General features: G+C 49.8%; 1 protein-coding gene across 1 annotated transcript in view; it reads right to left on the reverse strand.

Moving 5' to 3' along the window:
* Positions 1-432: 432 nt before the first annotated feature.
* The window catches only part of igf2r (insulin-like growth factor 2 receptor), a 38,493-nt gene continuing 12,673 nt past the window's right edge, over positions 433-26,252 (reverse strand). The window contains exons 12-51 of the mRNA XM_084484024.1: positions 25,466-25,612; positions 24,942-25,094; positions 24,275-24,412; positions 23,596-23,746; positions 23,150-23,324; positions 22,440-22,555; positions 21,714-21,873; positions 20,943-21,119; positions 20,544-20,639; positions 20,094-20,195; positions 19,241-19,403; positions 18,440-18,619; positions 18,065-18,214; positions 16,956-17,131; positions 16,422-16,509; positions 15,288-15,497; positions 14,549-14,679; positions 14,155-14,258; positions 13,848-13,990; positions 13,195-13,391; positions 12,753-12,879; positions 12,122-12,253; positions 11,221-11,380; positions 10,775-10,883; positions 10,257-10,338; positions 9,849-9,988; positions 9,299-9,448; positions 8,722-8,880; positions 8,062-8,281; positions 7,455-7,610; positions 6,801-7,035; positions 6,178-6,314; positions 5,639-5,756; positions 4,815-4,961; positions 4,063-4,247; positions 3,208-3,394; positions 2,608-2,760; positions 2,445-2,514; positions 1,692-2,000; positions 433-852 (exon numbers count right to left, since the gene is read on the reverse strand). Coding sequence (XP_084340150.1) covers positions 670-852; positions 1,692-2,000; positions 2,445-2,514; positions 2,608-2,760; positions 3,208-3,394; positions 4,063-4,247; positions 4,815-4,961; positions 5,639-5,756; positions 6,178-6,314; positions 6,801-7,035; positions 7,455-7,610; positions 8,062-8,281; positions 8,722-8,880; positions 9,299-9,448; positions 9,849-9,988; positions 10,257-10,338; positions 10,775-10,883; positions 11,221-11,380; positions 12,122-12,253; positions 12,753-12,879; positions 13,195-13,391; positions 13,848-13,990; positions 14,155-14,258; positions 14,549-14,679; positions 15,288-15,497; positions 16,422-16,509; positions 16,956-17,131; positions 18,065-18,214; positions 18,440-18,619; positions 19,241-19,403; positions 20,094-20,195; positions 20,544-20,639; positions 20,943-21,119; positions 21,714-21,873; positions 22,440-22,555; positions 23,150-23,324; positions 23,596-23,746; positions 24,275-24,412; positions 24,942-25,094; positions 25,466-25,612 — 6,116 coding nt within the window. The 3' untranslated portion in view covers positions 433-669. The remainder of the gene's footprint in view (positions 853-1,691; positions 2,001-2,444; positions 2,515-2,607; positions 2,761-3,207; positions 3,395-4,062; positions 4,248-4,814; positions 4,962-5,638; positions 5,757-6,177; positions 6,315-6,800; positions 7,036-7,454; positions 7,611-8,061; positions 8,282-8,721; positions 8,881-9,298; positions 9,449-9,848; positions 9,989-10,256; positions 10,339-10,774; positions 10,884-11,220; positions 11,381-12,121; positions 12,254-12,752; positions 12,880-13,194; positions 13,392-13,847; positions 13,991-14,154; positions 14,259-14,548; positions 14,680-15,287; positions 15,498-16,421; positions 16,510-16,955; positions 17,132-18,064; positions 18,215-18,439; positions 18,620-19,240; positions 19,404-20,093; positions 20,196-20,543; positions 20,640-20,942; positions 21,120-21,713; positions 21,874-22,439; positions 22,556-23,149; positions 23,325-23,595; positions 23,747-24,274; positions 24,413-24,941; positions 25,095-25,465; positions 25,613-26,252) is intronic.

Below are 26,252 nucleotides of genomic sequence, written 5' to 3' on the forward strand. Positions count from 1 at the left end.
ATGGCTAAAAAAAACAACAACTCAAACACAATTAAATAAATTCAAAACATTTCAGAACAATTCACCGGCAACGGGACCAGAACCAACATATATATATCAAATAAAAAAAACATCACAATTACATTATCGCCATTCCAATTAAAGAGTACAATGAAAATAATAATTATTCTGTCCATGAACCGGATGCATCGATCAAAGCGCAAAAAAGGGAGGGGTGGGTGGGTGGGTGGCGGGGGGGCCGGAGAGAGGGTGGTGGGGTGGGGGTGGGCGGGAGAGCGAGTGAGAGAGCAAACTGCTGTTTGTGAATTCTTTGTAAACGGCAACAGCGTCCGTCCAGTGAATCCCGATTCCCTTTTTAAAGAACGAACGCACACCACCCGAAGCACCCGCCTTTGGCAGTCAATGGTCCAACCTCGGGGGGGGGGGGGGGGGGGGGGGGGGAGAACCGCAACGCGCAGCATTATCTGTGGTTATGGCTTGGGGTGGTGGGGGTGGGGGAGGGGGGGGTCAGAGATACAGTCCTATTCCACCTCGCCGTCATTCTCGCCGTTGAGAGGAAAAAAGAAAAAAAAACAGAGCCGGGAAAACTGCACAGCGGAAGAGAGAGAGAGAGTCCTGATTGGACGACGGCGGCGGCGGTGGTGGTGGCGGTTGCGGGAGGAAGTGACCTCACACCCTCAAGAGGTCCTCGTCGCTGTCCTCGTCGTCGTCCTGCCTCCGGCCCTGCCCCGGGTTGAGATCTATGGGGGCGGGGGGGGCGGGGTTGTAGGCCCGGGATGAGCTAGACCCTCTGGAGTCCCTCTTCCCGTCGGAATCGTCCAACAGACCGACCAGGTCCTCGTCGCTTTCCTCCTGGAGACACAACAGGAGATGCGTGAGAAGATGAGCGCTTATGAGCGCGTCCCGTCTACAGGAGAGGAGCAGCTCATTCCGGTTGAGGCGTGAGAACGGTTTTAAATGACGGGGTTCAACGTCTGGCAGACTAGGTGTCACAGACTAGGGTTTGGGCACCGGGGCGCGAAACCCAGAACTTCAGCTGGGAGTCAAACACCCTCACCATGAGCCCATCCTGTCCCTTTGAACCAGCTCACCTTGAACAGCATTGGAAAGCATCCAACGTTTTTTATCAGACATTGTAAATCTAATTTTTCTGCAAGCGAGTTATGTAACATAGCAATACAGTGTCAATGAATACAGGCCATTGGAATTAAGGTAACAACGACTAGCGAAGGCTCTTTTTAAACAAAACTATAACAACAAAGATGCTGTACGTACAATTTAAGAGTTATTATTTGGGCTCAATTTGTTAAAAACTGCGTAGTCATCTGTCAGCTATCAGGGAATGAAAATAAGTTTTGAGTTGCCCGCTTCTGCCTCTGTATGAGCCAATTTAAATGTTATGACCGCTCCTTTCCATTTCTGACCAACTGGGGCAACTCTTCCCTGATTGGTACAGGGAATCCATCTTTCCTGCCAATCACAAAGTGCACAAAGTGCCACACTACTCAATGGCGCAGAAACGCAGGGAGGGAGCAGAGAGGGAGGGGGCGTCTGCCTTAATACATACTCACACTCACAAACTCTGTCACAAACTCTTGCTCTCTCCCACTCCTTCCTCTCACACACGTCCCCCCTTTTGACCCGGGTCATCGTTCTTAAAGGGCCGGCGGCGGCGGCGCCCTGGGCCTCACCTGCATGAAGACGCTGCGGAACGCCGAGGAGCGGGGCGCGCTGGCGGGCGCGGCCTTGACCACGCGCACGCCGGGCACGCTCAGCACCTCGTCCTCGCTGTCGTCGTCGTCCAGCTCCTCCACGCCGCCGGCCCCGCCCCCGCCGCCGAACGTCAGGGAGCGCAGGCCGTTCACCGGCTTGGCGGTGACGTGGCCGTTGGCGCCGCCGTGGCGGAACGAGGAGGCGGGGCCAGAGGAGGTGGGCGGGGTCTCCTGCTCCTCCATCAGCCACTCCATCTCGTCCTGGCCGCCCTCGTCGTCCATGTCCACCTGGGGGGGGGGGGGGGGAGGAGGGGGTGGGAGGAGAGGGGAGAACGTTGAGCGTTTGAACTCGTTAGTCGTCTGCATTGACACGGACACTGCTGCTGCTCTCAGTGGGGATAGAAGGGGAAAGATGGATTGTTCCTGATTTATTTTACTATTACTGAGAATGAATCTCTCTTTTGGATTTATACTATTGTCCTCAGTTCTTTTTGCTGAGACGCCTGAGTTTCCCTTCTGGGATTAATAAAGTGCCATATTAATAAAGTACCATATAGTACCATATATATCAATCTTTTTTTATTGTATTGTGCAAATTGTTGAAAAACAAAATACTTTTAGTCGGGAGTATCAGGAAATGACGATGGCTACATGGCTGGTTGTCGGGGGATCAAACAAATCGCAATCCAAATGAACATATCATCCGTTATTCCTCCCCTCATGGACTCCTACCTTGGAGTATTTATAGGACACTTGGTTTCCTCTCCTGCAGCAGGCCACCACCTTTTGAATCACCAGTGCTCTGAGAAACAGAAACAAACGGCATTTCAGAAACACATGAAAACAAAGAGACTCCACATGTGGCCTGGTGGTCGTGGGGTCGCGCCCCCCCTACCTCCTCTCCCTCTTGTAGAGCAGCAGGCCCAGCAGACACGCCACCAGCACCACCAGCAGCACGCTGAGCACCGCCCCCACGGCCTGGCTCCGCCCCGAGAGAGTGAGAGCTGGGTCCACGTCCTGGTCGTCCACTTCCTCCCGGTTAGCAGCTCTGCACGCCAGCGGGGAGAAAGGAGTTCAGACGCTGACGTTTGGAACCAAACACAGCAGGGGGCTTCACGTCGACCAATCGGCATTAACATGCATTTTAGGCAATCGGATTTGAACCTCAAAACCACATTCAAATCCGTGTGTAAATGTAACCGAGACACATGAGAGACCGGATCTGTTAATCCACACCAGCAGGTGGCTTGGGCCTCTGACCACAGCCAGCAAAAGTGTTTAGTGTATCCGTCTTACGCACTATTCATTGCATTCTTTTTTTACACACTGACATTACATACATACAGTTGACACAACCGGTAATGAACACAACTATAACACCGCTGATAAAACTGACACACATCAACCGCCATAATCACGGCTCAACTTGGAAGGCCAAGCACCCACCAACCAGTGAGGAACCACGCCCAGGGGGCGCACGGCGGTGGCCACTCACATGAGGTCACAGACGGCGGTGGTGTGCCAGACGAAGAGGTACTGGCAGCTGTCCGTCTCCAGCATGAACTCGGGGATGCCCACGCCGGCCGTGGGGCTGCAGTGGAACATGATGGTGGACGACGCCTTCTTGGTCTTCTCCCGGCCGCACACCGACTCCGAGGGCACCATCACGTCCAGGTTGGCCCCTGGGGGGGTGAGGGGGTGAGCAGGGGGGGGGAGTGGGGGATGGTGGAAGTGGGGGGGGGGGGGGGGGTTTCTTTGTTCAGGAGGAATGATTTTGAGACCTTGCGTGACAATATTCACGTTCTACAATGGATCCTCTGTACTCAAAGTTGACCTGCTTCCTGCTACACCCCCAGGGTCGTGTCATAGCGACCTACACAAAGCCTGCAGGAGGTTATTGTTTTTACAATTTTCTACATGGGTTACCTTAAAGCTGACATATTATACCGCCAGGTGTGAGTGTGATTAGCCATTACATGCTGTTTTAAAAATCTGCCTCTTCTGACATCACAAGTGGGCGTGTCCCCCTAGATGTGTGCTGGATAGATGAGCAACGTTTGCTAGCGTCCAGTGGGTAGGGTGGTAGACTGATCTGTCCAGCACACATCTAGGGGGACACTCCCACTTGTGATGTCAGAAGAGGCAGATTTTTAAAACGGTTTGTGGCTAATCACACTCACACCTGCTGGTGTAATATCTCACGTTTAAGACACGGCCTAGGCTGTGAGCGCTATACACTTATGAAATCCGTCTTTTTCCCAGACAGTTCATCCTGAGAGTGTTCCCAACACATTATTTATTCGGTGTGTGTGTGTTGCATTGAGGAGGAATAACCGCCGCGGCGCCGTACCTTTGATGAAGTACTTGGCCTTGCTCGAGGAGCCGATCTTGCGGTGGTAGTTGCTGTTCACCTGCACCTGGCAGATGTTGGCGCCGTTGCAGCTGCTCTGAGAGCTGTTGGTGATGCCCGACAGCTGGATCTGGTAGACGTAGCTGTCGCCGTTGGGCCGCTTGTCCCCCGACGCCTGGTGGGCGCTGAGGGGACGGCCAGAGAGAAAGAGAGAGACAGAGAGAGAGACAGAGAGAGAGACAGAGACAGAGAGAGAGACAGAGAGAGAGAGACAGTGACAGACAGAGACAGAGAGAGACAGAGAGAGAGACAGAGACAGCGAGAGAGACAGAGACAGAGAGAGAGAGAGACAGAGAGAGAGAGAGACAGAGAGAGAGATACAGAGACAGAGGGATGTTCAGGGTTTGTTGTAGTGCACAGCGGGTTTTGGCTTGGCATCTGCCCACCGTGCCCACCGGTGTTAACAGAGAGGTTTATACAGAACAAATGAGAGACAGATTAACTGTGATTAGTGTGTCTGTGTTTGTGTGTCTGTAGAGGTATCTGTGCATTTGTGTGCGTGCGTGCGTGTGTACATGTGCACATGTATGCGTCTGTGCTACGAATATGTACACGTGTCTCTTTGTATGCGGTTGATGTGATTGTGTACACGTTTGTGTCTTTGTGTGCTGTGAGTGTGTGAGTGTGTGAGTGTGTGAGTGTGTGTGCTGTGAGTGTGTGAGTGTGTGTGTGAGTGTGTGAGTGTGTGTTACCTGAAGTAGAGCACCCCGAGGCTGAGCTTGGTGCCCGTGTCCGGGACCCGGATGGTTCCGTTCACCATCTCCACCTCGCGCTGCTTCACCACGCAGGCGGCCCGCGTCTCCCAGCCGATGGTGAACACGCACGCCGCCTCGTCCACGCTGCAGCGAAATATATATATCGATTTTCATAAAAATATATGTTTTTATTTTGTGTGTGAATGCATCCCGCGTTGCATTCGACATTCGTGTGTGTGTGTGGGTGTGTGCGTGTGTGTGTGTGACCCCTTGGATGCTGGATTAGCCTTACTGCGTTGAGTACGAGCAGAGGGGAAAAATGAGCTTGCTCCTTCACGTTCCACACGTTTTACCACGTTTACAGTTTGCTAACCTGACGTAAATGAGTGTCTGGGGCAGGCCTGTGTGGGGGATTCATGACGCGTGCGGGATGGTGCGTACTTGCGTACTAGCAAAAGGCCAGTGCGTAGACATTCCATCAAAATGTAACCCGGGGGCTTGACTTCCTTATTTTTTTTGTTGCAAACATTGACAAAGTCAAACAAAAAGGTAGCAGGCCGCAGCTGATTAGCTATAAAAGCATGCTTTTGTGTTTATTCATTTAAATGTATACATTTTAATATCACAGAGCACAGCTTTTTTTTTTCCAACTCCTGTACGACTAGAATCAGTGGGGAGCCAAAATAAAACAATAAAATGACAATAAAAGTATAATACTAATAATTGCCATTTTAAAGCAATAATGCAGATACTAAGGGTTTGGCATCCATGGTAGACTTAAAATGTAAAACACACACACACACACACATACGGCTGGCTACCTGATGAGGGTGGGGTGTCCCACGGTGGAGCCACAGGTCAGCTGGATCACGGTCTGGGCCTCCTTGCCGTTGCCGCACACGCTGTCTCCCCTGGAGTAGTTAACCAGCACCCGGTTGTCTGTGAGAAGGGTCAGGGGGGGCAACGGGACATAAACACTCATGCTCTCAATGAAGCAAGAGAGAGCCAAAGCCTCTGGGAGCAGAGATTCAGGTTGGGTTGTTGAAGATTACTCGCTATTTACTCTATCATGCCCCGTCTACTTGTTGTGTCATTTGTAATCTTCTCCACTTTTGCTAATAGCGCTTTATAAATACAAATGATTATTTACTCATCATTCAATACAATTGTATAATTATTCAATCTATACTACAGTATAACGGTATGTCATTATGGAGGGACAAATAAGCTGTTCCTTCACTCGTTCCAGTAGCTAGCCAGTGAGGCATACTGAATAAAAAGCACTTAAGACGTTGATGTCTCTATTTGTTTTTTCTTTCCCCCACGACACCGTGACTTTTATTTTGAAACATTGTCCCACCGGCGTGGCTCATCTTCTGGGTGTAGACCCGGCCCAGCGCCTGGGTGACGCCGGCCGCCGTGCGGCGGCACACGGTGGCACTGTTGGGGCAGGCCGTCGCCCCCCCGCGGACCGCCCGGCACAGGTTGATGAAGTACCTGGAGGAGGGAGAGGGACCGTAAGAACGACGGCGTCTCCGCGTGACACAGCAAAGACAAAAGATAAACCTCATGATGAAAGCTCATGAGATACGATGGCGTAGCGACGTTTCTAGCCCCTGGTTTCAAATTGATTTGGGGACGCTGTGCAGCTGTCGGGTGAGAAACCTCGCCACATGCCGGAACGTTCTAGAAGAACCAAAGCCAAAAATATCTTATGGATGAGAAGGGGATGTGGTGCGTTTGGAAGTCGTGTTATGCATGGAGCCTGGTCCAAATCATTACCGAAATACTCAAAGTTTCAAGGTAGGATAAGATGTATAAAGGTTAGAGGAGCAGTGTTTACAGGCGGTGAAAGAGAAAACAAAGTGCGGACATTTAGACGGACATTTAAATCAAAAAGTAAAGTGAGACCAACCCTGAAAACAAAAACAAAAGCAAACTGGAAAAGCCCCCAAAACAACCCAACGCAGACGGCAGACTCACGCGTCCCCCTTGTGGCTGAACTTCCAGGGCTCGGTGAGCGAGGAGAGCGTGCGCAGGTCGTAGGTCTGGTGCTGGCTCACCAGCTTGCACTCCATCTTGCTAGGGGGGCAGACCAGGCTGGTGGGCCATCGGAAGCTGGCCGCGCAGCCCCCCGTCACCGAGAGCAGCTGGGGGGAGCCCTGGCCCGCCGTCTGGTCGCAGGTCAGAAGGATGGAGGTCTGCCGCTTGCCCGACACTGGGGGGGGGGGGCGGGGGGCACAGGGGAGAGGGTCGTGATGAGTGAGGCCTCAGGCGGACTGTGACACACCTCGCTCTTACCATCAGAGAACAGGGGTCACATATCCAAATGGACTTACAGTGATTCAGACAGAGTTGGAGCAGGGTTATTTTAAAAACTATATATTATACAATATTAATAATCAATAAATTAATTAAGAAAAATACACTAGATTGCACTTTTTTGGTTTTACAATCCTCTTGAGTCCTTCCCATTTGATCTGTCATAGGATTGTGCGTATAACAAATAACTAAACTTGACTCACACACACACACACACACACACACACACACACACACACACACACACACACACACACACACACACACACACACACACACACACACACACACACACACACACACACACACACACACCTGTTCCGCAGTACCCCCACTCTGCCGTAGTAGTGTCATAGTTGGCGGTGGTGGCGCACCACTTCCTGCCGTGCCAACGGCCGTCCACCGTGCATTCCATGTACGACTTCTTCATGAAGATGAACGGGAACACGCACAGCTTCCCATCGGCCGTCACTGGGGAACACACGCAACGGTATTCATTATTACAAACGATACCCATTACAATAAGACAACACACATAAAGCATAATCCTTTTAAAAACCGTACCAGTCTCATCTACCAGCAATGCGTGTCTTTAAGGTTAATCACTAATCTTGCTTAAATCTTCCATTAACTCCATGTTGTCCTGGAGCAATGGCCAGAACTTATTGGACTATTAATAACATCATAATTAATAACATCATCTTCCAAAAAAGTATTTGGCCATCTCATTTGATATATATATATATATATATATATATATATATATATATATATATAGAGAATAGATATAGAATGTATGTATATGCCTCTATTCATGATGATACCGATTTACATCCCACTAAAGTAGATCCCCTTAGCAGATAAGACTCCCAGACCACACGTCCCTTCATTACCCGGTGCATCGAGTGGAGTGAACACCCACCTGGGGGGCAGGGGTCTCCGCCCCCGTACTGCATGAGCACCGCCCCCTCCTGGTGCCGGTAGTCCAGGGTCATGGCCTGGCTGAGGCCGTAGGACACGGCCGTGGTGGCCACCTCCCGCCCGCCGGAGCTCGCCACCTGGCACACCGCGCTGCCCTTGCAGGCGGGCTCCGCCACCGAGCCGCACACGTTGAGCCGGTACTCCCTGAGGCCCGCCGGCACCTGGGGGTAGGGGGGGGCAGAGATGGGCCTCGCTACAGTCGTTGTTCATTTTACACTGCGAAATATGGATATGTAATCTATATGTATGGTATGGTGATCGTCTTGTGTATAATGTGTCCATATGGATGTGGTATTTCATTCTTTATTTCTGACTCATTTTCCTAATTATGTGGATTCTTTGTTTCTTGGTGTGCTGCTGTGATGACACTTTCTTATTGTGTGTTTTATTTTGTAATTGTTTGTACAAATATGGAATACAATTTATAATATACTAAATAAAATAACAAAATATAATGTGTATATATCATTTTAAGATATTAGAATAAACAAATTTGAACTGTATTTAAATTTTTTAATAAATATTTATATATTATATTTATTAAAAAAAAACGATATGTTTTGTCTATTATTTACGTTCGTCACGGGAGCTCCGGGCTTACCTTGATCTCCCCCTTGAGGGCCGAGAGGTCGAAGGTGAACTGCATCTGAGAGTCGGTGAGCTGGCAGCCGCTGGTGTGCGTGGCGTCGGGGCAGACCACGGGCGTGGCCCACTCGAACAGGTACACACAGCCCTGCTGCTGCAGCATGCGGGGGGAGCCCTAGGAGAGAGAGAGGGGGGGTCAGTCCCTCTGGTATCACCAATCATTCATTTTAACTCTCACACGTGAATCTTAAGCATTTGTATCCTTGCACTTAGTTTCTGTATATTTTGATCCTTAACATATTGCACAGCATCGTTGTCTTCAACACACTATATGAATAAGCTTACCTTGCATATATACTCAAATGCTAGTCTAAAAACAAACAAAACTATATATATATATATATATATATATATATATATATATATATATGTTTATGAGATGATAAAGCCTGTCCTGAGGTCACAGGTTTGCACTCAACGTGTCCGTCTGTTTCCAGGTAAGCTTCGGGACGGGGAGACATATGACGGAGAGCGTCTCAATGTAACGAGCGCAGCAGCCTTGTGGCTGAGCGTTTGAGGCGGTGAACCCGTACCAGATCCAGGCCCCTCTGGCAGCTGAAGACGATGGTGGAGGTGTAGTTCAGAGAGGGGTCGGCGCCGCAGGGGGTGGAGCTATTGTAGGTGATTGACACCTCGTTGGTGGCTTTGTCGAAACGCGGGCCCGTGGTGGTCCGCCCGATGTCCTGAACACAAGACGGTAGAGACGCATCAAATGGAGAAGTCGGAAATATGGCTCATTTCTGAGAACTAAGCGGAAAAACAACTTGAGGACCAAAGTGAAAATACAGTTCAGCCTTCAGATGATTACTGAATTGAACAAGGATTAATCACCCAATATAGCCTAGCCCTACAAAGTGTAGTGATGTAAATGCAATGTCTGACTTTGGTTACCATTGATTGGTTGCATAAAGTTCATTTTATTTTTGCTGCAAAAATCAATATAGGGGCAATATACTGCTGTATACGAAACGTTGTGTTGAACGCATTTGAAAGCGGAAACACTGAATTCTGAGTCAACCCATCGATACACATCTCTGCGCCAATTTTGCTGTTCCACTATGCGTGTGTGTGTCCGTAACTCACCACAGGCACTGCTTTGTCGGGGTCCATGCAGACGGTGCTCCCGGGGGGGCAGACCACCCCGGGGATGGGGTTGAGGGGTTCACAGATGTTGATGTAGAAGTCCGGGATACCGTCGTCCTCATTCTGGGTCAGCTCGTCATCTGGGGCCACACAACACAAAGTGAGATAAGGTCTCGTATGCGATACAACAATAGGCTTATTCCAACTGTGGGTACACAGTTCTAATGTATGTACATGTCGTTTTCGCTCAGTTTCGGATGTTTATTTGAAAAGGCTTCATGACGCTGTAGGCGAGATTTAAGAGTTGTAAAGATTGAGAACAGAAAGGAACAGAAGAGAGCAGGTTGTGGAAAACACCCCAGAAAAACTCTGTTACGTCTCTGCTCCCTCCCTCGTGATGGCACATACCCGTGGCACTGTAATAGCCGGTGGCGTGGATCAGAGGGCTCAGGTCAATGAGGGTGGAGCCGTTCAGGACGGAGCAGGTCACCTGGAGCGTGCAATGACAACCAGACAGAGACAGAGAGAAAGAGAGACACAGAGTCAGAGACAGAAGAGTGAAAGAGAGAGAGATTAAAAGAGTGACTTAGTTTAGGAAACACAAAATGTGATTGTTCATTTTTATATAAATTGAGACCCCCAACTAGAATTATCATTATTATTATTAATAAAAAATAATACACACACAAACTTGCATGAATCACAGGGGTTTCTGATATAATGTCAGTCTGGTATTGGCCAGCGCTGCTAATCAGTGAAAATAGCAGCTGCTAGTCATGTACATAATGCATAATGTACAGTATGTAAACATCGTATTAGGACCCTGTACACACGTGCCTGCCTGCAGGAGCAAACATGTAAGTACTCAGTCCACACTCACAATTGCATGCAAACACAGTCAAATTTGCACACACACACACACTTACCGGCTGCTCACAGACAAGGGGTGTGTGCATGGAGAAGAAGTGGGTGCAGGTGCTGGAATCAGAGTCCACGAGGACGGGCTGTGTGGAGGCTGACCTCCAGCCTGCAGACCTTGAGGGGGGGGAACACATCGCTTCAGAACGGCAGCTTAAAGTACACTCCGAATCCATACCCATTACATAGCTTACAAACCGTAATCATTTTGACTTGTATTTACATACAAATAGATTTTGTAGGGTTTGTAGAGCCAACGTTTAATCATCTACACACATAAGCTCCTGAAAATGTGTCATTTGAAATGATTGTCCAGATTCAGCGAATAAAAATTTGGAATTATATTTTCAGAAAGGCAAAATTTGGAGAAAAAAAAATCTGCCTAAAAGCAGATTGTGATCAAAGGTCAATAAAACAAAGTTTAACTGGAGAGCGTGTGCATTGGGGTGCAGACCTGCAGATGAAGCTGATGACGCTCTTGTGCTGGAGGGCCGGGTTGGCTGGGCAGGCGTCTCCGCCCTCGTAGGTCAGCTCCAGCACCTGGTCCACGTAGGACAGCTTCCTGCTGGTCTGGCCCCCGCTCACCACAGTTCTGTCGGCCGTGATGCACACACCTAACACACAGCCACGCACACGTACACACACACACACCTCGTCACTTCCTGACAGACAACTGACCCCTTGCCACGAGGACCACGTCGGATTTGGCTGCCATGTTTCTCCAAAGATCGGAGTAATTCCAAACAAAGAAATGTGTGTTTATTGATCCATGGCTGCCCACTAAAGTTCATTTGAAAAAAAGTGACGGCTGCAGTCAACGAGTGATCTCACTTAGATTAGACCGACTTCTTGCTTGTTCCTTCCAAGGGGTGATGACCCACTACTACTAATACCTTATACAAACAATCATTGTGTAAAAAAAAAAGAGTTAATGCACGAAAGGCGTTCATGCTCACAGTCTGTTCCACATCTCAGCAGGAAACACAGGTGCTCACCCTGCAGATCCCTGCAAAAGCCCTCTCTCTGGTGCTTAACGTGGACTGAGTTAACGTACGGTCAACCTAAACCGACATCATCTTCAAAGATCGGCAACCATTAACAGAATGCGCAATAGGGCAGATTCTTTTGTACCTTCGACGCCAAAGTGCATTATACACACACTTATATTTCTTTGTGGTAATGAATGATAAAAATAAAAGGTCTTCAAGGTAACCATGCTCATACTGTGCAACGGCGTCACATTGCATGTCATTCATGGGTCAACAGACAAGAGGTGAGAGTGGTCTACATGGCAACAGTGTTGCCTCGGGCGACAAAGGCGACTGACGGCAGGCCGGCGGTGCTGACGTGGGTACCTGTGCCATTGCTACACCCGGCGTTGGGCAGCTCTCCGCAGATGTTCAGGCGTATCATCTTCTGGGGGTCGGCGTGGTCGTAGATGGTGTAGCCCCCCTCCACCGACAGGGGGTTCAGGTCAAACAGATGCCCTGGGATGGTGGGGGGAAACTTTGGTTTATATTTGGATTGTTGGGGCAGTGTTACCCAGGCTGTGTATGTATATTCTATGATATACATATTCAGATGTTCTGTGGGTGACCAATGGCGCTACATCGGCAAAAATGTCCTCTTTCCTAACCCTTGATGAACCCGTTAAAGGTCACATATTATACCACCAGGTGTGAGTGTGATTAGCCGTTACAAGCCGTATTGAAAATAATTTAGTTTTCTCTTGGATTAAATCATGGTATTGAAGTAATTCAACTATAGGCAACATTCGATTTTCAAAACAGACATTTTGTGATAACTTAAACACGTATATCTGAAGTGGTCCATTTTATTAATTTTAATGCAGTAGAATTTCATAGCCTAGAGACGATTGACTGTCATTCCTGCCGGGCAACAAAAAAATTCAGAGAATTTTTTAAATCTGTGTGCGTGTGTGCATGTGTGCGTGCGTGTGTGTGCACGTTTGTGCGCGTGCCTAACCTGTTGCAGGGTTGGCGACCCTGCAGTCGCCGTGCAGGCTGCTGTTGAGCGGGCAGGCGGCCACCGTGAACCACAGGAAGGTGTACACACAGTCCTCGATGGCCGTGACCAGGATGGGCCGGGAGTCCTGGGCGAGGGACAGAGTGAGAGAGCGAGAGAGAGAGTGTGTTAGAGAGAGTGAGAGAGAGAGAGAGGGATCAGCAGCAATCCAGGGAAAGCGATGTAATGCAATGTTATAGTTTGATGTAAAATACTCCAACATTGGTTGATCATCATCTCTGACTCTAAACAGAATTGAAGGGCCTTTCGATTCAAAATATTTTATTATCATTCAATCAATTGGAGGGAGGGGGGTTGGCCCTCCTTTTGAAGCCTGGCCCGTAGGCTGAGCGACGCCACGGTCCACCCTAAGCACTGGTCTGACGGGCCGGGGGTCACGTACCACCTTGTCCTTGTCGCACTGGAAGCGGATGACGGCGCTCTTCTTGCGGATGCTGTCGGGGCAGAGCTGTCCGCCGGTGTACTCCAGCTTCAGCACGCCGCCCTCGAAGCTGGGCCCCGCGTTGGCCTCCCCGAGGCCCACGTACACCTCGCCCTCCTTCAGGCAGGCGGCTGCGCCCGACGGACACTTCCACGAGCCTATAGGAGCAGACGATGTTGGAAAGGGGGCGGGAGCCGATGAGTAAGGTTTGGTTGTCTTTTTTTATTTCGGAACAATAAACCAGAATATTCTTGGCAGTATCTACTACAGGCAATAGGACAACTAAGTAGCCTGGAACATTTGAATGCTTGGTTTATTATTGCTATATTCAAGAAAAAAATAAAGATCTGTGTGTCAATTTCACATAATTATGCACAAACAAACAATGGATTCATCTGGGAAATCGAATAAACCGGCCAAGCCAATTTTCATGAATCCTTAAATTTCCTAATTCGTTGTTATTGAATTGAATGATCAGTAGTTCAAAGATCGACACCTCTTCAAAAACAAAGACAAACAATGACCAAGTCGTTACATTAGAGATGTATCGTACAGGAATGGCAGACAGAGGTATGAAGGCACACGGCCGAACCCTGGACCTAGATCTAACTCACCCCCCTGTGGCACCAGGGACCGGCACATGTTGATGTAGAAGCGCTGCTGGGTGTCCGAGGAGCCCGCGGTGGTGCTCTCCACCACCCAGTTGGTGTTATCCATGGCCAGGGAGGACAGGTCGTAGGAGTGGCCCTTGCCGTCGCTGGGGGTTAGATCACATGCTTAGGACAGTTGAAGCAACATGCATAGAGCAGCACATCCACCCTCACCAGACCATTACAAAATCTAGTATGGTACACAATCAGAATGTTATAATTGAATTGTGTTCATGTGACAAGACGTGGTGTGCGTGTGTGTGTCTCTTACTTGTAGGAGCAGGTTGATTTCTTGACAGGGACACAGGCCAGAGCGGTGTGCCAGTTAAACATGTAGGTGCAATCCGGGGTCTCCTTGATGAACTCTGGCGCCCCCTACAGTCGGCGAGACAAGCGGCAGGCAATATTACACAACAACGTGTGTGTGTGTGTGTGTGTGTGTGTGTGTGTGTGTGTGTGTGTGTGTGTGTGTGTGTGTGTGTGTGTGTGTGTGTGTGCGATTTTGAGAGAGAGAGAGAGAGAGAGAGAGAGAGAGAGAGAGAGAGAGAGAGAGAGAGAGAGAGAGAGAGAGAGAGAGAGAGAGAGAGAGAGAGAGAGAGAGAGAGAGAGAGAGAGATTGTGTGTGAGAGAGAGAGATTGTGAGTGAGTGAGTGTGTGTCACGCACAGGCTTCTGGTCGGGATGGCAGGAGAAGTAGACCTCGGTGGACCGGTTGTAGATCTTGTGGCAGGTCTCGCCCATGGTGTAGTTCAGGATGAGCTGGTCCCCCACGTAGCTCAGCGTCTGAGAGGCCATCCCTAAGACCAGGAACAAACCACATCCTCACCGCTCAGACACTGCATCGCTGGGTTGGGGTTCCCAACCAGCAACCCCCCGGGGCACCAGTCCAACATTAACCGCTCTAACTGAAAGACTGCAGACATGTGGGTCAGCGCTTATAGTGTTCTAGAGGTATTGGGCCCAGAAGGGTTTTGCTGGGTTTTAATCCCTCATGTGGTTAAAAAAAACGGATCCTACCTCAAACAGAGTGCTGGGAAGAAAAGGCCAACGATGAATGAAAGAGCGGATGAGAGCGACTGGCAAAAGAGTGTGAAAGAGACTGTGTGTGTGTGTGTGTGTGTGTGTGTGTGTGTGTGTGTGTGTGTGTGTGTGTGTGTGTGTGTGTGTGTGTGTGTGTGTGTGTGTGTGTGTGTGTGTGTGTGTGTGTGTGTGTGTGTGTGTGTCTCTCTCTCTTACTTGTAGGAGCAGGTTGATTTCTTGACAGGGACACAGGCCAGAGCGGTGTGCCAGTTAAACATGTACGTGTGTTTGTGTGCGTGCGTGTGTGCGTGCGTGCGTGGCGTGCACACCGGGAAAGCCATCAATGGGGGACAGGGGTGGACCGGCGTCGACGCGGAGCGCTCACCTGCTATCTTCTGGACGTCCCCCTTCACCTGGCAGGAGGCCACGCGGTCGTTGCCCGTGTCCTTGTGCGTGCAGATGCCGCGGTGGAGACCCCCGCACACCGACAGGTGGTAGGAGTAGTCCCCGCTCCGCACCGGGTAGTCCTTCCCCTTCAGGGAGCTCAGGTCAAACAGGTGCCCGCTGCGGGGCTCCAGGACCTGGCAGTCGTCGCCTGTTGCACGGTGAGGCCAGGGAGTCAGTCAACGCAGTTGTATTTGTACAGCCCTTAACCGCAGGTACCTTCTCAAAAAGGGCTTAGGGCAGGGGTGTCAAACTCAAACTGTACAGTGGGCCAAAATTGAAGTCTTGGACAAGTCGCGGGCCGGAGTTGTTGGGGGGGGGGGGGGGGGGGGGTGGGGCGGTTGACGCGCCAGGGTTACCGCGCAGAGACTCGCCGAGACGCGTTAACGCTGAAATGCGATATGCCGGCGGCCCAGTTCTGATAGACATTAGATATTATCTGGCGGGCCGGATTAAATTACACTCCGGGCCGAATTAGGCCCGCGGGCCGTACGTTTGACACCCCTTGCTTAGGGGCTGATTATGGTTCCAAGCTGACGCGACGCAAAGACCACGCAGACCACGCAGACGCACTCGTCGTGAACCTGTTTCGGTTCTGCGTCGTGTTTTAGTGAGCGGACCAATCGCGGCCCTTGCTGCTGTGTCGCCCTCAACGCAAGGTTAACGCTTTTGGGAGGACAGCACGTCAGGCCCTCGCGGTGGACGCAAGGAGGGTCCGCAAGGACGTAATGGGACCGTAACCCCCTTGCGTTGTGTCGACGTGGAACCATAATCAGCTCTTTAGTGGGCTATATATTTATTAAGGGGGGGGGGGGGGGCAAGAAAAAAACTCCCTTAGCTAGCAAGGAAGAGATCTTGAGAAGGAACGCGGAGAGTGGGGGATCATTTAGTTAATAAAAGTAAATAGAACTAATGTCTACGGTGATGGGGTGTGGGCCGGTTAACTGTAAGGGGAGCCCAGGCATCCAGTTATAGGGGTCCGTTCATCGATCACGCGGTGTAATGGGTTGACCTGCTATGGTCATAGGTTGTCAGTGTGAAACAGCCACCACCGGTATGCGGTTGCCCCACCCACCTTGAGACTTCCTGACGGGACAGGCGGCAGACGTTCGCCAGAGGAACACGTACTCGCAGCCGTCCTGGCGGTCAAAGACCGCAGAGCCCTGCGCGCGCACACGCACACACACACACACACACACACACACACACACACACACACACACACGTTAAAAGAAAGAAACAAAGATATAATGTTTAGCAACATGCTTCATAAGTACAGACCAGTGTAATTCATTACACTGTAGCGGCCAACATTGGATCAGTTTGCTGTCGTTTACCTGGGGGCGTAATAAGTGTTACAACTACGTGACAAAATCCAACCATAGTGACAGCAAGCAAACGCAACGATGATGACGTTTGCCGCATCACCCTGTCACCACTTTGAGCCAATAGGAACTGTTTTTGTGTTCTCAGAGATGTGGTTGCGCCCTGCTATATATTTCAACCCTTTGCTCCACAGTACCGTTACCATACCGGAACATGTGATGCAGAATAAACCCCCACATCCCATATTAACATCGGGGGCCACACGGGGGGGGAAGGAACTCACGGGGTTGTCGTCACACTGGAAGATGAGGCGTGTGGAGTAGCGGCCCCTGGCACCACAGGGGTCCCCGTTGTAGTACACGATGGTGACCGAGCCGTCCTCCGCCACCCGCGGGATGGACTGCACGTAGCCAAGGTTCACCATGGCCCCGTTGAGGCGGCCGCAGGCCCCCAGGGGCCCTGAGGGGAGAGGGGCCAGGTTAGACTAGAAGCTCTCTCTCTGCATATACAGTATGACGTCATTGTTTGCGTTTCAGGCGTCCACACAAAACCCGAACACGAAAACGCATAGGTCTGTTTTTATCTAATTCATTCTGGGACCTGGTTTCAGATAAGTGCGTTTTTGGGCACCGAAAACACAGAATTCGTCTGAACGGTCGGCCCAAAGGCACAAGACTTATGCGTTTTCACCAAAAAATCATTTCCGTGTGGACGGGGCCTGACTGTGTCTGCATGAGAGTGTGTGAATTGTAGCGTATTTTAGCATTGTAGCATATTTTAGCACGCATCAGGCCAGACATGTCCTTGGCGACTAGGGAGGCATCCGTTCATGTGTAGAGCCATTCTCTTCTCAGACACCTGGCCTGCTGATGTCACAAGAATTGATACGTGTATGACGTATCAATTCTTGTGACATCAGCAGGCCAGGTGTCTGAGAAGCCCAGAGACCAAGGCCACGAAAACAAGCGTAATGCCTACACATAGCCACGAGAGGCCAGGATCAAGCCGGAAACCAAGTTGTAATACCTACACATAGCCACAAGGGACCAGCACCGAGCACACATACGGGTATCCAAAAGGCGGGAGCTCAGCACCATGCGTAGCTAATCAGAGCGCATTACGGAGGCCACGCCCACCCATTCATAAAGTCACAACACAGTCCAAGGGGTCAGAACGCTCCAGGTAACTCATTTTATCGAATACCCTACTAAGTGTATCTCCACGTGTGCTTGAACAATTCCCCTCCTTTTGCTTCATATACATCATACCAGACCTTTAATCAAATAAAGTGAGTTAAAAGCAATCCTGACTCTGATCCTGATTTTCCAAAGAACACGGCAGAAAGAGTGTGAGAAAGTGTGAAAGAGTGTGAGCGAGTGAGTGTGTACCAACCGAGGCAGCCGTCCAGAGGAGGCAGGGGTTTACAGACGTTGATGTAGAACTTGCGTTTGGATGCTTGCGAGGATGTGTCTAAAGCAACCCAGGGGCTGTCGTCAGCGTTCCGGGTCAGGGGGCTGAGGTCGTACTCGTTGCCGTGGGAATCTGATGAAAAAAGATAGGATCCATGAACATGCAAGGTATAGTTCTTTAACCAAAGTATGTCATGTCAAAATGTCTGGAACGCAATAATAATAAAAAAACAATAATACTATGTTTATATAGACTGATTTTAAACGGCCCTTGGTTCAACAGGTAGCTTTTGGTTTCCTTTTGAATAAGCATTTATATAAGTATGCCCATTATGGCCATGTGTCGGGTGGCGCTTACCGGACACCTGGCAGTCCACGGGGGCAGGGATGCAGGCCAGCGGTGTGGCGAACCGGAAGAAGACGTTGTGGGTGGTGCTGGCCTCCGTGGTGGAGCCCAGGCTCTCATGCACCAGGCTCAGCTGCCCGTCGTGGGCGTCCCGGCTGCACATGAAGCTAATGGTGAAGGTGTCCCAGGTGGCTGGAGACAAGGAGGAGGAGGAGGAGGAGGAGGACACTTGAGACCAGAGCGCAAAATAAAGAGGTTCTCTACTCTGGAGTTAATAATTACATAATGTAAAGTATTCTTCTTTAATTTGTATAAATTAGATAATGAACCCCCAACCCCTCTAAATGGTGCTTTAAGACGTAGAAAGCACGCACGCACAGAAACAATCACTGCATTATTTTTCTAATGAACTGCAATTAATAAAAATAAATATTGTTTAACTAGTATTTTTTTCTATTAATAACTAAACCTGAGGTTGTAGTTAGTTTGCAATGCATGCAATATTTGTCATTCTGCAACCACAATGCTGATTTCTATCTATTGTATCACCCGAAGTGACGAATAAATATTCATTTCTAAACCTGAGCCCCACACCGAACCACTGTAAAGAGACAAGGCAAGTCCAGTCACTTGATTTGTACAGCCCTTAATCACAGCTACACCCTCAAAAGGGCTTCACAGGCCACATTTTATGACACCCCCCTAACCCTTAGCCATCCAAAGCGCAAGGAAAACAAGAGGAAGGAACAAAGAGTGAGGGTTAGGAGCACGATGGCGGCCAAGAGAAGATGCTAACGGATGCTAGCAGGCTACCTGTGGGCGTGTCCAGGTTGCCCTTGTACTTGAGCGTGAGCAGTCCGTCGGTGGAGTAGTGCAGCGACTTCTCCATCCCGACCGGACCAATCGCCTGATCTCCCTCCAGCTCGCAGCCGGCCACGCCCACGCCGCACTTCGGCATGTCCCCGCAGATGTTCACCTGATGGGAGGGAGGGATCAGAAGTTGAATGCCTGTGTGTGTGTGTGTGTGTGTGTGTGTGTGTGTGTGTGTGTATGCGTGTATGCGTGTATGCGTGTATGCGTGTGTGTGTGTGTGTGTGTGTGTGTGTGTGTGTGTTTATGCCCCTTAGTGTGTGCGTCCCTGTGTGTGAGTGCTCACACGTGCGTGCGTGTGTATGCCCCTGTGTGTGTGTGTGTGTGTGTATGCCCCTGTGTGTGTGTGTGTGTGTGTATGCCCCTGAGTGTGTGCGTGCCCGTGTGTGCCTGGTCCTCTGTTTAAAGGGTTGAACGCATCAGAGCGAGTGTAGCGTGGGGGCAACTTGTTGGACCTTGGCTCCACAAAGGAAAAAAAAGGATGCCTAGTGGCTCTGAGAACATCTCGTCTTGCTGATCCTCAGCCCACAACCCATACTGACACTTGAAAATGTCTGTTCCTAGCCATGAAACCGGTACCATATCACTAGGGGTTCATGGACTGGAAAGGAGCAGGGCCTTGATAGGAATTTGTGAGGAAATGAAAGGTAACAGCTAATATGTAGCGCCTGAATTCAACTCAAACGTGAGCACTCTTGAGTGAAGCAGGGCTATTGGTGTGTGTGTGTGTGTGTGTGTGTGTGTGTGTGTGTGTGTGTGTGTGTGTGTGTGTGTGTGTGTGATGCTCCTGTCCTACCAGGAAGACCTTGCCATTGGCCTCGGTCCTGTAGCCGGTCTTGGTCGCCAGGGGTCGGAGGTTGAACTCGTAGCCTGTGATTGGGTCCACAACGGAGCAGCTCTGAAACACACACACACACACACACACACACACACACACACACACACACACACACACACACACACACACACACACACACACACACACACACACACACACACACACACACACACACAGTTTAAGCACAAAGCACATGTCCGTGTCATGACCGACACTAAATAATGTTTCATATTCAAAAAGTTGAAAGGGGTTAAAAAGTTAAAAACAATATGATTCAATTACATTTGTGGGTCTTGTCACAAATATGGAGTGAAATTCATGCCCTGTGTACTATGGGTCTTAGGGTCGGAGTGTGCATGTGCGCATGCGTTCATGCTTTCCAGCTTTCGCGTGTGTGTGTGAACTCACGTCGTTCTGGGACGTTCTGATGGCGCACGCTGCGCGGGTCTCCCACTTGAAGTCGGCGGTGCAGTTCTGGTACTTGAGGAACTTCGGCCCTGACGCCTGCAGAGAGACAGCGGGGAATTAACAGCCATCGGCCGACTAGGAATTAGATTGGCCGGTAAACATCAATCTTGACTGCCATCTTGGATGGTAAACTTAATTTCATTCATAAAAACTTGAGTTACTGAATGCATAGACCTAGAACTGACCTCCTGTGACAAGCTCGAAACAAATCACACAAACCCCTTCGTTGCAGTAGGTTACAGCAATGGAAACCTATGAAATTCTATTCTAAACCTATGTCTATCGCCGTCGTGACACCCGTCAAAATCAGGTGGTGGACGTTGTTCCAGCCCCACTCACCTCAGCCCCCCGGGAGCACACCAGGTGGAGGCGGGTGGTGGAGGCCAGGGTCAGGCCGTCCGCAACGCAGGGCGAGCCGTCCGTGAACTCCAGCAGTAGGCGGTCTCGCGACTCAATGACGGGGCCGCGCTTGGCCACGCCCATGTTGCTGACCGACACCGTCTCCCTTTGAGAGCCCTGGACGAGAGAGGGAGAGAGGGAGAGAGAGGGAGAGAGGGAGAGAAAGGGGGAGAGGGGAGGGAGAACGGTGATTAGACACAAGAGGGATTTGTACTCGTTCCCTCTCCTGTGATCCGTGTTCCCCGCCACAAATCGATGGTTTGGAAGACTGAGCACCGTGACGTCGCCGTGACAACCAGGACGTGGGGAACTGGAGTTCAACGGTTAAGTCATCGACTTACAACATTGAATAAATTGCTTGTGACAGCGCAAATTTGGATCTATTCATTAGTTGTTATTGATGCAGGCAGAGAGCAAGACTGTGTAGGACGTTTGCTCAGCTCTGTTTCTGATTGCAAAGGTAGAATGAGCAGCGCATGTTATTTCCATCCAGCAGAGGAGGAGCCATTTGTGGGATTGTGGACAATCAACGCAAAACACGCTTGGGAAAAGTGTACAGCAAGTGTGTATGTAAGATGTATAGAAGCAGGGTTAGGATCACGGCTTCAATAGACACCATGAAATGACTCCAAAATGCCAATACTTATTAGTGAATGTGATATGAAATGTGATGAAACATGTAACACGAACAGTGAATCTCCTAAAACCTACCTGTTGGGCTTCATACTTCATCTGGCAGGCGGAGGCCAGGCGGTCGCAGCCCTTGACGGCGGTGATGGGGCGGCACACGTTGATGTAGTACTTGTGCAGGTTGGTGGGGTCGAACATGTCCATGGCCTCCCAGTTCCTACTGGAGCTGGGCCGGGACAGGCTGGCGGCCGGAGAGAAAGACTTCAGACACTCCAAGTATAGTGGTCAACAATGGAGAGTTTCAATAATGTAGCAGTTTATATTAATATTGTACATCTACATTCCAATTATTATTGTGCATATATTATCCGTAATTTGTCCTTGATATTCTATCTTTTTTGCATCAAATTTTTACTGTACACTCTGCTGTGATTCCCAATCTGGGATTAAAGGTGCTGTAGGTAAGACTCAACAGTTGTAAAGAGAGAGCAGAAGGGAGCAAGATTTTGATACTAAACAACCAAACAAACGTCCCCCAACTCTCTGCTCCCGCCCTCCCACCGTTCTCCACCAATGAGAGGTGTTGCTTTTCACACACATGTGATTGACAGGCGAGATTGAATTTCACAAACTCACCTCTTTAACTCTTTAACCAGCACCTTTAATAACATACAGCTCATCCTAACTTGTTATTATTCAAAGCTCAAAGAGGCACGTGGTTGATTGTGAATGCTGGAGTGGGAGCGGGCTGGAGCCCCCGTGACCTCTGACCGTAACCTCTGTCCTTGAGACCCCGGTGGGCCTTACCTGGAGAGGTCGTACTGCTCCAGGGTGTTGGGGTCCGTCACTAAACACTCGTGGGGTCTTTCGGGACAGGCGTAGGAAGTGTACCAGCGGAAGTTGTATGTGAATTTGTCCTCCACCTACGTTACATTCATTTGATTACAAAACAAAAATATGCATTAATTATAGATATGCACACTCACACAATTATTATTGTACAGTACTGTTTGCACTGTCTAATGTTCATGTCATTTGAATTGGAATATAAGGCCTGTGTCTGACATCTTGCAAAATAGAGAATCGGCTGTGCAATATATTTGTACTTCAATTCTATTTTATATTCTCTATTTTTCTATTCTATTCTGTTTTTCGAACTGTGCCCAAGTATTTCCTTAGACTTAATACCTGGGAAAACGAGGTTATGCCTCAGTAATCGAGAGGCTGCTTGTGTCTTGTACCAATTATAATAAAGATTGCCCGTCTTTCGGATAGGACGTTAAAACCAAGGTCCTGACTCCCAGTGGTCACTAAAGACCCCATGGCACTCATCGCAAGCGCAGTGGTGCTATCCCCGGGGTGCTGGCCAAATTCCCAATCCGGAATTGACCCCCCGGTGTCTAATTGGACAGCTTCGTCATCGCCATATAAATGCATGCAATCGTTACGCATTATCATAGACCAATGAACAGTCAATACGGTGCGACTCTGAGTCCTCCTGGGTTGGAGATGCAGACCTGGAACTCGGGGGCGCCGACGCCGGCGTCCGGGTCGCAGAGGAAGGAGATGAGCGTGGAGCGCAGGATGTGGTCCTGGGTGTTGTACTGCGAGCCGTTGTGGTACGCCAGCTGGATCACCCCGTCGTAGTAGGACAGCCGGTCGTCGGCCTTCCCCAGGCTCCACGAGTTGGAGCTGTCCGGAGGGACGGAGAGGAGGGAGAGGAGGGGGAGGACGAGAGACGGACCAAGATGGAGAGAGAGGGTTTCAGGATAAACAGCAAGACGTGAATGACTTGATGTTTGAAAATGTTTGTGTTAAGCGGGTTAGAGTGACTCTTTTAAATTCCAGTATGGGGCGAGCAGTGAAGAAGCAAGGCATTCTGGGTGGTTGAGTTCAATCTGATGGTTCAACTAACACACAGCCCTACAGCATGTGTGCTGCGTACGTGCTCCTGTGTACAGACCTCTTGTCGACCTGGCAGGAGCCGGCCTTCTGCGGGCAGTGGGCGGTGGTGAGAGGGCCGCAGACGTTGACGTAGTAATCGTAGTCGGGGCTGGAGACGTTGTAGTAGCCGCCGTCCGGCTTCCTGAGGGGCGACAGGTCGAAGGAGAAACCTGCGCGGGGGAGGAACAGGGTGTTGACGTATGCAAGGTGTGTCTGTGTATGTGTGCGGTGGTTGTGTGTTTTGTGCATGTGCGGTGGTTGTGTGTTTTGTGCATGTGTGGTGGTTTTGTGTGTGTGTGTGTGTGTGTGTGTGTGTGTGTGTGTGTGTGTGTGTGTGTGTGTGTGTGTGTGTGTGTGTGTGTGTGTGTGTGTGTGTGTGTGTGTGTGTGTGTGTGTGTGTGTGTGTTTTTGCGTGCATGTTTTTGCATGCGTGTTTGTGTATGTGTTTTTGTGTGCGTGTGTGTTTGTGTATGTGTTTTTGTGTGCGTGTGTGTTTGTGTATGTGTTTTTGTGCGCGTGTGTGTTTGTGTATGTGTTTTTGTGCGCGTGTGTTTGTGTGTGTGTGTGTGTGTGTTTGTGTGTGTGTGTTTGTGTGTGTGTTTTTGTGTGTGTGTGTGTGTGTGTGTGTGTGTGTGTGTGTGTGTGTGTGTGTGTGTGTGTGTGTGTGTGTGTGTGTGTGTGTGTGTGTGTGAACCCACCGGCCTCAGCGTCCTCCACCTTGCAGTCGTCGCCCTCGGTCTTGGAGAGCACGCAGGCGGCGGCCGTGTACCACTCCAGCTCGTACACACAGCCGTCGCCCGACACACTGCGCACCGTCGGAGCGCTCTCCAGGTCACCTGCACACCAGGAGGAGAGTGTGAGAGTGTGCGTGCGTGCGTGCGTGTGTTCATTTCCAGCGTCAGATGATTCACCTTGAATCACTGCAGTGTTTTGCTGATGGCAATTTATTGCCGTTCACAAGCTAAATGAGCATTACGGGAAACTCTTGTCACTAATAGGTCTGATAACGACACCTCTGAATTCCTGAGGGAGTAATTTGATTGGCTGCAAGATAACAAAATAAATATCCGCCTCCAATAACAAAAATAATAGTCCCTCGGGTGATTTCGTATCGTAGTAACCGTGACGACATCCCACCCCTGTGCATCAGCTATTTCATATTGAGCCTGTGGTGATTGATTGGACACGATTCTCGTGAATTTGTGAATCTACGTGCAAGTGTGAAATTCTTCTACTTCTAAATGAAGGATTAAGACAAAACAGAAACAATCACAATCTCACCACTCAAGTTGGTGAGAATTCCTCACATAAACACACATGCATAGAACTGGAAATGAGGCACAAAGACAGAAAGAGAAAACCCACTTGGTTTGCACTTGAGGGTCAGGATGGTCTTGATCTTCACGTTCTCCCGGCAGATGCCGCCGTCTGTGTAGATGAGTCTGATGTCATTTCCTATTTCGGTCTTCTGCGGGGCAGACAGGAAGCGGCCCAGGCTGGTCGTTTTACCGTTCTTATCTGGAAAACAAAGCACGGGGAAGAAAGATAAGTGAGTGTTTTTTCCACATGCCCCACCAAACACTCACATGACCACTGAGCAAATTAAGGTGTCTTTTTACTGCCTCAATTATTCAATTGATAGGTTTGGTTTATGATACCCACATTTATTTTCCTTACATTCATGATCTTTTCTATACCCATTCTCTTAAAAAAAAAAAAAAGGTACCTGAACAATAAACTGACTCAGCTCATGTTCAAACATGGCAAAATTATCCATCCACCCACTCACCCACCCATCCACTCACCCACCCACCCTCTCAATCACCCGCCCGCCCGCCCGCCCCTAGAGCGCCGTTATCAAGCGGTAGGAGCACGGTGGTCTTCCTCACCCACGGCGCAGATGGCGGCGTCCTGAGGACAGCCCTCGGCGGGCCCGCGCCGGACCACCTGGTGGCACACGTTGAGGTAGAAGCGCCGGGGGTCCGTCTCGGGCGCGTTGGCGTCCACCGCCTCCCAGTTCTGGGCCTTGTCCGCCTCTGAGCGTCAGCAGCGTGGGGGGGGGGGGGGAGCGGCGATGAAACGGTGATGACGAGGGCGGAGAGGGACAGAGAGGAGAGTGAAGCAGTGAAACATGATTCTGGTGAGAATATCAGGACACCGTCCTCCTCGACTGAAGCGTGACGCGGGAATATCAAATGCATCCTGCCTATGGAAATCCACATGAACGACTTCAAATAATACAATTGTTCAAAAAAAAAAAGAATTATTGGGTGTGTTTTAAAAAAGAGGGATCCGTTGTTGGGACGTTGTGGTTCAAAGCATACATTGCTTATTTAGGAGCTGAGGCAGCAGTTGGGGGACACTTGAACCTTCGAGTGCAGCTTCTAAGTGCATTTCGACATGCAGGGGGAAACACAAGGGATAGAGTTGAGTGCAGGAGCACGGAGCAGAGGTGGATCTGTTCTGAGCTCCACTTTAAAAAGGCCCACGCTAGGACAAGAGTACAGCAGGGATTTGATAAGCATCAAATGTATCTTATATATATATATATATATATATCAAGGGCTTTTATGGCTTTATGGACTGGCGGGTGAAGAGACAGGGAATTGAAGAATCATATGAACTCAGGTTTGTATGATTTTAACTCAGGTTTTCACATCTATAAACAATATTATA

Source organism: Micromesistius poutassou (assembly GCF_964030765.1).
Source record: "Micromesistius poutassou genome assembly, chromosome: 19".
Classification (NCBI taxonomy): Eukaryota; Metazoa; Chordata; class Actinopteri; order Gadiformes; family Gadidae; genus Micromesistius; species Micromesistius poutassou.